This window comes from Dipodomys ordii, unplaced genomic scaffold, assembly GCF_000151885.1.
Source record: "Dipodomys ordii isolate 6190 unplaced genomic scaffold, Dord_2.0 Scaffold16, whole genome shotgun sequence".
In the NCBI taxonomy this organism is placed as follows: domain Eukaryota; kingdom Metazoa; phylum Chordata; class Mammalia; order Rodentia; family Heteromyidae; genus Dipodomys; species Dipodomys ordii.
The window spans coordinates 16207876-16220412 of NW_012267232.1; the positions used below are offsets into that span (position 1 = coordinate 16207876).

The window sequence follows — 12537 nt, forward strand, 5'->3', positions numbered from 1 at the left end:
TTGAGCCACAGCGCCACTTCTGGCTTTTTTTCTTTTTGCTTATGTGGTGCTGAGGAATCGAACCCAGGGCCTCATGCATGCAAGGCAAGCACTCTATCACTGAGCCACCTTCTCAGCCCCAACTTTACAATTTTTATTATTAGCCTACATCAGTTGTAAGGGGGAGAGGTTCATTGTTCATCCCTAGCATTGATTTATTTTACCTGGTCCTCCCTTTTAAAGTAATTCAGCAGGTTTCATTGTTCTGTTTTTATAAGTGCAAATACATCACTTTGACCTTATTCATCCCTTTCATCCTCTGTATTCACCCTCTTCCCACCCTCTGTTGCATTACCCCTACACACCTACACAGAACCTGTTTTACTTTCTTGTTGTTTTTTTCCACAGTATATATTAATTGTACCAACAGGGTTTCACCAAGGTGAAAAAAATTTTGATAATAATTATTTGAAAAATGCAATAACTATCTTTTACAACTTTATATTCTATAAATGACAACCATTCACTGTTCAACATTCCAGTAAAACATTTATCATTAAAAACCAATGCCAGCCGGGCCTCAGAAGTGGCTCTCGCCTGCAATCCTAGCTGCTCAAGAAGCTGAGATCTGAGGATCACAGTTTGAAGCCAGCCAGGACAGAAAAGTCCCCGTGAGACTCTTACCTCCAATTAGCTACCCAAAAACTGGAAGTGGCACTGTGGTAGAACTAGCCTTGGGCACAAAGAGGCTCAGAGACAATGCCTAGGCCCTGAGTTCAAGCCCTACAACTGACAAAAAAAAAATGCAAGCTAGACACTGTCAGTATTATTCCCACCTTTTGTCCTCAGCTTCACCTAGACCTGAGGCTCCTGGCTGCCCTAGAGCTCCATACAGCTGGCACTTCCCTCTCCTCCCAGACACACACTTACCTCACGTTAGCCCTTACTTCCTTCCACCCAGACCTGCCCACCCCTGGGACAGGGGCAGATCCCATGTGCTCCCTCTCTCCCGGGGAAATATGGCTCCTCTAATAAACCTTACAATCATCTTTCTCCTGTGCCTGCCTGCCTGCCTGCCTCTGTGTGTGGTCCCCAGCGTGAAGGATTCCTACAGACACCAGTGGCTCACTCACACCTGTAATCTTAGCTATTCAGGAAGCCAAACCCAGAAAATCACAGTTCAAGGTCAGCCCAAGCAGAAAAGTCCACAATACTCCATCTTCAGGAGCCTGAAAGCATGGCTTAAGTGGTACAGCACCAATCAAGTAATCAAGCTGAGCAACTGTGAGGCTCTGAGTTCAATCCCTAATACTGCTGAGAAAGAGAGAGACAGACAGACAGAGAGAAAGAGAGAGAGAGGAAAAAGAGTAGTGAACTAATATTGTTCTTTCTATTTTGAAAAACTTACTTCTTGCAGGTCATTCATGGCGCTAAGCAACTTGCCCAGTTTCCTATAAATTGCTCCACGCCTACAATAGGCAAACGCAAGGTGTGTTTTATTCTTCTGTATTTCTTCAGTCAAGGCTGCCACTTCAGCTTTGTAATATTTAATGACTTCTGGTGGAAGATCACATGCCAAAGTATCACGTAGTTCTATTTTTTGTGCATCTGCCACTTTTTCAGGCAGGACTTTGTGGATCTCTGCTCTCCCAGCAGTTGGGCGTGCTTCCGGTCGCTGCGCTTCCCTCAATATATTAGTAACCCACGTCGGAGAATCCTGGAGTTTTCTCAGTCCTCCCTTTGTTGCAAGGTATTCATTGAAATATAAACACGGTAAGCTGGGACATCGGATTGGACGTTCATATACTGGAACTCTGAGCAAAAATTTCTTCTGCCCAGGAAGTATTCCATGAGACAATGATCTAGTTGAAAAAGAAAAATCCTTTATTACAAAAGCATAATTATCTTCCTGATCAATGAGGCAATGCATCCACATCCAAAAATCACTACTTGTCAATTCTCCAAATAAAACTACACACTGATTTATGTGTGTATTATTTATGACTTATGATTTATGCCTCCAGAATCTATCTTTTCTGAAACTAAAATGGCAACACAGTATGAAGAGTCTGTATTAAATGAGTGAACTAGGAGACCAGTGAACTACTACTAAAGAGATGGTCTCCTCCTGTAACTAGTCTCCATGATTTGTCATCATCGCTATCACCATCATCATCATCATTACTGTGAGAAAATGCATAGATCAATCCTCAGGGCCTCTTTGTCTTTGTTTCCATACCTCAACCAGGACAAATATGTTAATAAAAGGAACCAGCCTTCTTTTCATTTATACTTTTTAAAAATAAATAGAAAAGGGTAACTGAACAAAAACAGAGAGAGAGAGATGATCTCCTTCAATTGTAACACAGTGAGGACACTGCCCCTTTAAGTTTCATTTATTTATAGTCCCCTGCCTTATCTTCCAGAGGAATTATACTGAAGGACTGAGGAGACAAATATGACAGGAGAAAGAAAATGTCATCCCAGAGACTAGAGAGGACATGGACTGGAGAGTAGGAAGAACAAAGTATAGCCAGGTGTCGGTGGCTTACTCCTGTAATCCCGGCTGTTCAAGAGGATGAGCTCCTAGCTCAAAGCCAATCCAGGCCAGAAAGTCCATGAGACTTATCTCCAATAAAACAGGAAGTGGAGCTATGGCTCCATTGGTAGAGTGCCAGTCTTGAGAGGAAAAGCTAAGCAAGTGAGAATGTGAGACCCTGAGTTCAAACCCCAGTATGGAGTGTAGGGGACTGGGGGAAGGAAAAAGAAAGCCTTTAACATCCATTTTTGAATGGCAGTCTTTGTATGGAGCAAGAATTGGTTTTCCAAACCACTTCCTTTTCTTTCCATTCAATTAAAATGAATGAGTTTTCAATCAATAGTCTGAACCATTCCTTGTTCAATATACTATGAAGTGCTCATACATCTTTACCATGAGGGGTTGGCATTGTAGTTCGATGTATTTTCAGGCTGAATAAAATAATAAACTGGACTAGATGAAATTATAAAATTAAGTCTCAGACCCACAATAAGTTTCTTAAATCATAGAAATACATTACTGGAACAAGACCTTTCAAGCTTTTGTGGAGGCTTGACTAGCTGTTCATACACAAAGTTAAGTTTGGAGAATTTCAGTTTTTTCTTCCATTTCACCTTCTTTTTTCTGGGATACACAATGTAATTAATGCCAGCTTTCTTTGATGCTTCAATGAGAGCGAAAGAAGTTTTTTTATTTTCCTCCAAGTTATCTAAGATGTCACTTATACTTTTTTTCACAGAGACCTCTGATGGCTCTTCCTGAGAAAGACGAGCCTCATACGCCTTGGCTTTCTGGAGTCTCAACTCTTTCATATTGCTTTGTGTGTCATCTTTTATGTCCAACAATTGGGTGACCTCCTTCCACAAATCAGGAGAAGATTTTGCTCTCTTTAGTAAGGAAACAAAAGGGTAGGGGTTTTTTTAAGCATAAAATCTATTTACTCTTGCTTGACATGCAAAGTTAACTTAATTACAACTATCATTAATGTACTTTATTGAAATGTATTTTTTGGGTTCTCTTTCAAATGTATCAGTAATATTCATCAGACAATATAATGAATTTCATTATAAAATTTTTGTATATGTATATAATGTGCTTTGATCATAATTATCACCCATATTCTTATCTCTTACTCCCTTTTTCCCTCCTTTTGCTGTTCCTCTTCCTCTTTCAGAATGGTTTTCTCTTCTACTTTCATGGGTTTTTTTAAACTCTATTTTCCATGTTACTGGGCCTTGGTAGCTCATGCAGGCAAATCCTAGCTACTCAAGAGACTGAGACCTAGATAATTGTGTTTCAAAGAAGCCAGCTTGGGCAGAAAAATCTGAGACTCTATCTCCAATTAACCAGCAAAATGCCAGACAGAAATCATGGCTCAAGTATAACACCAGCCATGAACAAATAAGCTGTGTGAGAGTGAGAAACTTGAATTCAAGCTCTAGTTCCAGCAAAAATAAGAGTCAAAAATAGATTTCACATAAGAGAAAACATATGGTCTTTATTTTTCTCAGTCTGGCTTATTTAGCTTAACATCGTGAGGCCCTCAAGTTCAAACCGTGTACCAGCAAAAAATAAGTGAATAAATAAAAATGAAAATAATAAACAATTAACTAACAATGAACAAGTAACATATGGTATTTGTCTTTCTCAATCTGGCTTATTTTATTTAACATGTTGAACTCCATTCTACCTATTTCCCCCAAATGACATAATTTCATTTTTCTTCATAGCTGAATAATATTCCATTGTGTACACATGCCATGTTATGTTTTTCTATGAATCTACTAATGGGAAACAAGAATAATTCCATACCCTGGTAATTGCAAATAGTACTGTGATAAACATAAATGAGCAGGCTTCTTTATTGTGTGCTGGCATCAGTTATATTCAAAAGTTGATAGAGTTACATCATATGGAAGTTCTAGTTTTACTTTTTATCAAGGATCCTCCATACTGGTTTCCATAGTGACTATATTTCTATTCCCACCCACAGTGTGTGAGATTTCCTTTTTCCTTCATATACATGGCAGCAGTGGCTGTTATTTGTTTTCTTATTGAGTTGTCATTCCACCTGGGGTAAAACAGAATCTCAGTGCATTTCCTGTGTAGTTTTCATGTACTTATTTGGCTGTTTGCTGCTGACTTTGCTCTTTTTTTGACACCATTGAAGTTTGAGCTTCACTCTGTAAGCTTGCTAGGTAGGCACATTACCACTTGAGTCACATGCTCTGACTTTTTACTAGGCATTTGTACTTCTTTTGAAAAGTGTACATTCAGTTAATTTGACTAATTAAACTGCGTTATTCTTTCGGTTTAATGTTTCCTGATTTCTTCATAGATTGGCTATTAATCCACTGTTGGATGAATGGCTAGCAAAGATTTTTCTCTTGTGTTTTTATTAACTTACACTAGCTATAGTGGGCCTTCATGGTTAGATTTCCACATGTGTTTACTGTGTATTTCAATTCATCTCACCTCATCTATCATTCTACTTGCCCTCATTACCTTCTTCCCAAAACAATTTTCATTACTGTCGTTATTCTATTCTAATAGTTGTAGATAATCTATTTTGATCATATTCAACTTCCTTTACCCTCCTTGTTAGCTCATCTCCTTCCCATTAGTTCTGAACACCTGACAGTCTATTTCTATATACACCCCCCATACCTCCCCATTGATTAACAGCATTCATTGAGTTTCTTTATGATGTTTTCATATATATTGTAATTTATTACAAAATTATTTACCTTCTTTTGTTCCTTTCTACATTCTCTTTCTCCTAAGTAGTTTCTTGCTTTGATTCATACTCTATGTTTATCCATTTAAACAATTTTTATGTGTATGGATATATATCTATGCATATATGTATATGTTCATAAGTATGTATATGTCTTTCAGGTCTAGCTTTCATATATGAGTGAAAACATGCAATATTTTGGTTTTTGATCTTGGTTTGTTTCATTTATGATATTCTCCAACTGCCTCCAGTATCCTCAAATGACATAATTTCATTTTTCTTTATGGCCATGCAATATTCTAATCTATATATTCTAATACATATATATGTATTCTCACATATTCTTTATCTATTCATCTGTTGTTGGACCTCAGCTGATAACATCATTTGGCTATTGGGAACATCATTGCACCAAACAAAAATATGCAAGTGTCTTTCTGGTGTATTGATTTAAAAATACAGAAAGCTTCATGAATTTTTGTGCCTTCTCTGCACAGAGTCCATGCTAATCTCTGTGTCTGTCCAATTTTAGTATGCATGCTGCCAAAGCAAGCACAAAGCTTTTTAATCTGATGCAATCCCATTTGTCAATTCTTGCTATTATTCCTGATCTACTGCATTCCCATTCAAAAAGTCATGACCTATGCCTGTTATCTTCAAGTGTTTTTCTTAAGTAGTTTCAAAGTTTCAGCTCTTACATTATGATCTTTAATCCAGTTTGAATTAATGTTTGTGAGAGATAGGGATCTAGTTTTGGTCTTCTGCACGCAGATATCCAGTTTTCTAAGCACTCTTTGTTGAAGAAGCTGTCTTTTCTTCAACATATATTGAGGATTTCTCATCCTACCATTTTTTTGAGACTGTTTATCAGCTCACAGAGTTTTCTGGAGTTTTAGAGTCTTGTAAGTATGAGATTATATTGTTGGCAAGTAGGGATAATTGGATGTCTTTCCTTCTTGTTTGTGTCTCTTTTATTACTTTCCCTTGCCTTACTGCTCTAAGAACTCAAGCCCTGTACTGAATAAGAATGGAAGGCACAGCCTTGCTTTGTTCCTGATTTCAAAGCAAATGATTCCTGCTTTTCCATTCAGGATAATGCTGACTCTGGGTATGTTGTGTAGAGTCTTCATTGTGTTATAGCACATTCCTTCTATTCCTAGTGTCTTTGGGGCTATTATTATAAAGGGATGTTGGATGTTGTCAAAGGCTTTTTCTATATTTAATGAGATGATCACATGCCTTTTTGTGTCTTCATTTCTACTTATGATCTGGATTATGCTTATTGGTTTGCATATGGTGAACCACCGATGTATCTCTGGAATGAAACCAACTTGATTATATGATAGTTCAATGTGTTGTTTAATTCTTGGTTTGCAAATGTTTTACTGAGGAGTTTTGAAAAGTGGCCTATCAGTTTGTAAGTGCCCCTTATCTACTCACTATCAAGGTAATGTTGAAGTCATTAGATGAATTTGGTAGTATTCCTACTCTTTCTATTTCATGGAATAGTTTGAGGAATACTGATGTTCTTAAAGAGTCTAGTAAGATTCCTAAGATTAGTCAAAAGTCAAATCAAATTAACAGTGGGTTAGTTGAAGCAAAACATAATAAATTAATTTGTTTTCATTAGTACATATAGACACATACTAATTATGTTTTTATAGATTTTAACTGAATGCAGATATTTTCTATATGTCTAGTTCTCTCATTTTACTTTTAATACCAAAAATGATAGAATGGGTAAAAAACAATTTGAGTTTATTTTCAAAACTGTTCTAACAACACTGAATTTCTATACCGTACTATTAAAACACGTTCTCCAATGGCTTCAACTCAATATTTATGAACTTACAAAACAAAATTCCATTCTATCATTTATTGGATCTAGTTATTATAGAATCAACATAACAATTTGTTTAGCATTAAAATTATTATAAATAATCTGTAATAATCATATGTGATTAAGCATAATATTCACTACTAATAAATTTTTAATCCTTTGATATAGTTTCCTAATAGAGCTACTATCAATGAATAAATTGCATTTTCTTTTGCTAATAATTTGTTATAAAGATGCTTTTCTTTATAATCAATTTAGACCCAGATTCTGAAAAATAACAATTTCATGCAAGCTAGTTATCCATTTAAGATAACTAAATTACAGCAAAGACATGAACTCTCCATGATTTATTATCCTCCCCCCTCAAGAAACTGTATTTGTAATTTATTATATTTCTAATATATTACAATGTGATTATAATATAGAATGCATATGTTTGCTTTTGAGAAAAGTACAAAGTGATTATTTCTGCTAAAATTACAAACAATGATTTTTAGTAGTAAAAACCACAGTTACCATACCTTCCAATATATCCATTTTGATCTGAGAGGTTTTTGTATATTTTCATAAGATGAAGCTTTTCTTAATATGAAAGACTGTGAAATAATCAAATAAAAATATTAACTATAGACACTACAAAATAAGCTAAATTGTTATATAACAGCAAATGGTCATGAATCTTAATTAATGGTCATTAATTTTAATTAACTTAAGTAATTAGAATATAAGTTCTTATTGATTTTGAAATTATTGACTTCAAATAGAAGAACAAAAGTTTAGAATCTATCAATTTAGCAAGACAGATAATAAAGAAATCTCGATTTTTTCTTTTTGGTCCAGTTGTGGGGCTTGAACTCTAGGCCTGGGCGCTGTCCCTCAGCTCTTCAGCTCAAGGCCAGCACTCTACCACGTGAGCCACAGCACCACTTCCGGCTTTCTTCTTTTTGCTTATGTGGTGCTGAGGAATCGAACCCAGGGCCTCAGGCATGCAAGGCAAGCGCTCTACCACTGAGCCACCTTCCCAGCCCAAATCTCAATTTTTAAAATTCAACTTGAGATAACAAACATTGAGACCCTAGTATGTGCAAGATTTATAGTGTAAATTTTGAGAGCCTGGTAAGGTGGTTCACAACTGCAATCCTAGCTACTCCAAGAGGCCAAGATCTGAGAATCATGATTTGAAGCCAAATTGGGCAGACAAATATTATCTCCAATTAACTAGCAATTTGCTGCCAATGGAGCTTAGTTCAAGTGGTAAAATGCCAGCCTTGGTGATTAATTGGAGATGAGTGTCATGCTATCACCACAATCTACAAAGTGACAATAACTTTCCAGCCTAGAAAGAGTATGATTGGTTAATTTGATTATTTTTCAGTGACAGCTACTGCTCTATTTGCTATAAATAAAACAGTAAATATGAGTAATATGACCAAAATCAATAAAGAATGAAAAGATCAAACATACCTAAGGGCAAATATCTAATAAATAAAAAAGAAAGAAGGTGGCCGGGCACTAGTGGCTTATGCTTCTAATCCTAGCCACTCAGGAGGCTGAGATCTGAGGATCACAGTTTAAACCCAGCCCAGGCAGAAAAGTCAAAGAGACTTTTATCTCTAATTAATCACCAAAAAGCCATAAGTTGAGCTGTGGCTCAACTATAGGACAGCACCCAAGCCCTAGTACCAGAACAAGGAAGACAGGAGAAAAGGAAGGAAGGACAAAAGGAAGGAAGGAAGGAGAGAGGGAAGGAAGGAAGGAAGGGAGGAAGGAAGGGAGGGAGGGAGGGAAAAGAGAGGAAGGGAAGGGAGGGAAGGAAAAGGAGAGAGGATGAAAGCGGGGTAAGGATGGGTTTTCTGACTGCATAGGTCTGGGTGAAGGGTTAGTGGCAAATAGGAAACTTAATCTACTTAGCACATTAAAAAATGGAACTTTTGTCTACAGGACACTAAGTCTCTCTAGTATACCATGCTCGAAGGGGAAGTAGCAGACTGAAAGCACTATTGAAAGAAAATGGTTTCTTATTTGTCTCCAATGAATGTCAGGGCACAAATAAGCTAATCATAAGAATTTCATGCTTTTCTTCTTCCCTCAGTCACTGTCTGTCTCCTTTCTCTCCAGTCATACTCAATTACTTCATAAGCGCATGACAGTGAAATCTTAAGTCTACATCCAATCATTCCAATTCATGGCCACAAACTACTTTTCTATTTGGTCAAACATCTCACACATACATTTCTTTCATCATCTAAATCATCGGCAAGAATGACTGGATATGCTGCAGATATTCTGTTAGTATTAGTGCATAAAATCTTCTGAGGGTTGGGCTGGGAAGTTGGCTCAGTTGTAGAGTGCTTGCCTTGCATGCATGAGCCCTGGGTTTGATTCCTCAGAACCACATAAGCAAAAAGAAAAAAGCCGGAAGTGGTGCTGTGGCTCAAGTGGTAGAGTGCTGGCCTTGAGCTGAAGAGCTGAGGGACAGCACCCAGGCCCAGAGTTCAGGCCCCACAACTGGACCAAAAAAAAAAAAATCTTCTGAGGGTCATAAAGACAGCAGATTTGAGGAAGGAAAAGAAATGTCATCAACAATGATGCCATTGCCTGTTATTAAAAATAACTTCTGAACTGTAGGTAGATATGATAACCAACTCACAGTTCTGAACAAAGCATACATACCTTAATACTTTCCTTGTGACCAATTTCTAATATTGTGATACTTTCCTTGCTTTCAGATACTAAATCCTCAGTTAAAAGTTTACATGTTCGAACACTCTGTGATAAAAAGATAAACATTTTACATTATATTGTGGAAGTTTAAAATGCTTATGATCCTTGTTATTTCATCATCCAACATTCTTACCAAACTCCCTAAAAATTTACATCAAAGGAAAAAATTTTAGAAAATACTTTCCAAACATGCATTAAATCTAGCTACAGGCTTAGTGTTTAGCTGAAATTCACAATATGGTTTCTGCTTCAGCACGTACAACCATGCATAATTTAGATATCTAGTTAACTATAAGGCAATTACTGTTAAATTCCAAAAACATATTCTGAAGAATATGTTTTATGTTAAGAGCTAAGAATAAAATTCAAACAAAATAATTCCATCAAGTTAAAATTTAAAAATATATAAATGTCACATAGAAAATGAGTATATCTGGGCACTGGTGGCTCATATCTGGAATCCTAGCTACTCAGGAGGCTGAGATCTGAGGATCACAATTCAAAGTCAGCCAGAGCAGGAAAGTTCATGAGACTCTTACCTCTATTAAGTACCAAAAAGCCAGTAGTGGACTTGTAGCTCATGTGGTAGAATATCAGCTTTGAGCAAATAACTAAGGGACAGCCCCAGGCCTTGTGTTTAAGCCCCAGAATTTGCAGCAAGAAAAAGAAAAGAAGTCACTTTTGACAATAAATGACGACACTAAATAAGATTTAGTGAATTAAATGCAATATCCTTAACAAACAAAAAAATATAGATGGGGAAAAATTTTAGAAAACACTTTCCAAAAATGCATTATGTCCAACTACAGGCTTAGCATTTCACAAAAAATTACAATATGGTTTCAGCTTGAGCACATACAAATAACTATGCACAATATCATTAAGTTAATACATATTGGTATATCTAGTTAACCATAAGGCAAATATGACTAAATTCTAAAATATAAGTATTCTAAGGAATATATTTACATTAAGAACTAAGAAAAATTTAAACAAATTTGTAAATTATTTTATATTACTCTTTAAAAGGATGAAAGGATTTTTTTAATGAATTAAGTTTTCAACACACAAAATTAGAAAAATGCCCAAATTCAGCATCAACATTGTATGGTAAGCAGGAAGCCAATAACAACAACATTTCAAAAGAGAATTATACCAAATGTCAGAGGAACAAAAATGTAAGCAATAGTTAATCTAAAAGTTTTTTATCAAAGAAATGATTTTAACTCATTTGTTTTTCTGGCTGACTGGCCATGATATGTAACAGTGCATGGTATATCATAAACTATGCTAAAAATGTGAAGTTATGGTCCTTTGTTGATAGTATAGTGGTTTGAGAGAGGATAATAGTTTTATAAATTAAAACTAACAAGAAAATAATTCAACTTTTTCTAAATTCTCGTCTAGATAAGGAAAATATCAGAGTTCATTAGAGCTGGGAGCCAGTTGCTCAAGCCTGTAATCCTAGCTACTCAAGAGGCTGAGATTTGAGGATCACCGGTCAATGTCAACCTAGGCAGGAAAGTCCATGAGACACTCATCTCTAATTAACCACCAGAAAACCCAAAGGGGCACTGTGGCCCAAGTAGTAGAGCACTTGCCTTAAGCTGAAGAGCTGAGGGACAGCTCCCAGGCTCAGAGTTCAAGTCCCACAACCAACAACAACAAAAAAGATCATTAGATATGGGAAGAAAAATAATGTGACATTAGAAACAGAGATAAAATTAACAAGAGAATACTGTATCCATAACTATGGACATACTTAAAGCCTCAATAAGTGGTAATTTAGCAGTTGACTCATAGTCAATATGAATAATTCAAAAATTTGACAAGAAAGAAATCTAAGTTACCAATTACCTTCCTAAATGAGAAATCCAAACAATGACTCCTTCCAAAGTTCAAAAATTGTCTCTAGGCTATATCAATGCCAGACTACATAAAAAGATGAAAAGAAGAAGCCTGCCAGTAAAGTCAACAAAGGAAAAGATCCAGGTAGGGACCCAGTTTCATAGGACTACAGTCATCTTGGTGGTAACTGTCATATTTCCTGCCAGGTAACCCTGGCATACGTCCCAAGCGCTACAGGACAAACACAGTTGCTGAGAGACTCAGCAGAGCATGTTGTGCTGGCCACCAAATGCTGGACTGTGTCTTATCTGATATTTAAACATGTTAATAGTTTTTGGAAAATGCTATGTGCATCCCATTTGGCTATGGTATACCTTTATCTAGCCAGCTCTATATGTGTGTGTGTGTGTGTGTGTCTGTGTGTGTTTGTGTGTGTGTGTGGCCTTCCTTTCTGCCTTGAGGTATAGCTACCTGTATCTGTCTTCTTGCTGTGGTGCAAGACACATTTCTTCTTTCAATTGCCAATTAACTATGCCTTGTGTAATCCTGAATCAATCTATCTCTTCAGTTTCCTGACTCCTACACTACCTTTGTCATTTGATAATCATACATTCGGAACAGGTTTCTCCAAAATAATATGGCACACTCATATTTCATTTATTAAGTACACATTAAAAACAAAAATAAAATATGGTCTAAGTGAATTCAACATAACTTCAAGAACAACATACCATGCCCAAATAATTCATGAAATAAAAAGCATTTCAGTATTAAAATTCTAAACACGTAATATCAATAAGTCAAATATGAGCACAAGTCCAGCCCTTTGCTGGCTGCAGTGAAATTCAGAAGTAAATTCTTCACCTCATT

At 36.3% G+C, this 12537-nt stretch overlaps 1 protein-coding gene across 1 annotated transcript in view; it reads right to left on the minus strand.

Moving 5' to 3' along the window:
* The window catches only part of LOC105982588, a 116900-nt gene that overhangs the window by 30545 nt on the left and 73818 nt on the right, over positions 1-12537 (minus strand). The window contains exons 9-11 of the mRNA XM_013012236.1: positions 9769-9864; positions 3050-3405; positions 1388-1841 (exon numbers count right to left, since the gene is read on the minus strand). Coding sequence (XP_012867690.1) covers positions 1388-1841; positions 3050-3405; positions 9769-9864 — 906 coding nt within the window. The remainder of the gene's footprint in view (positions 1-1387; positions 1842-3049; positions 3406-9768; positions 9865-12537) is intronic.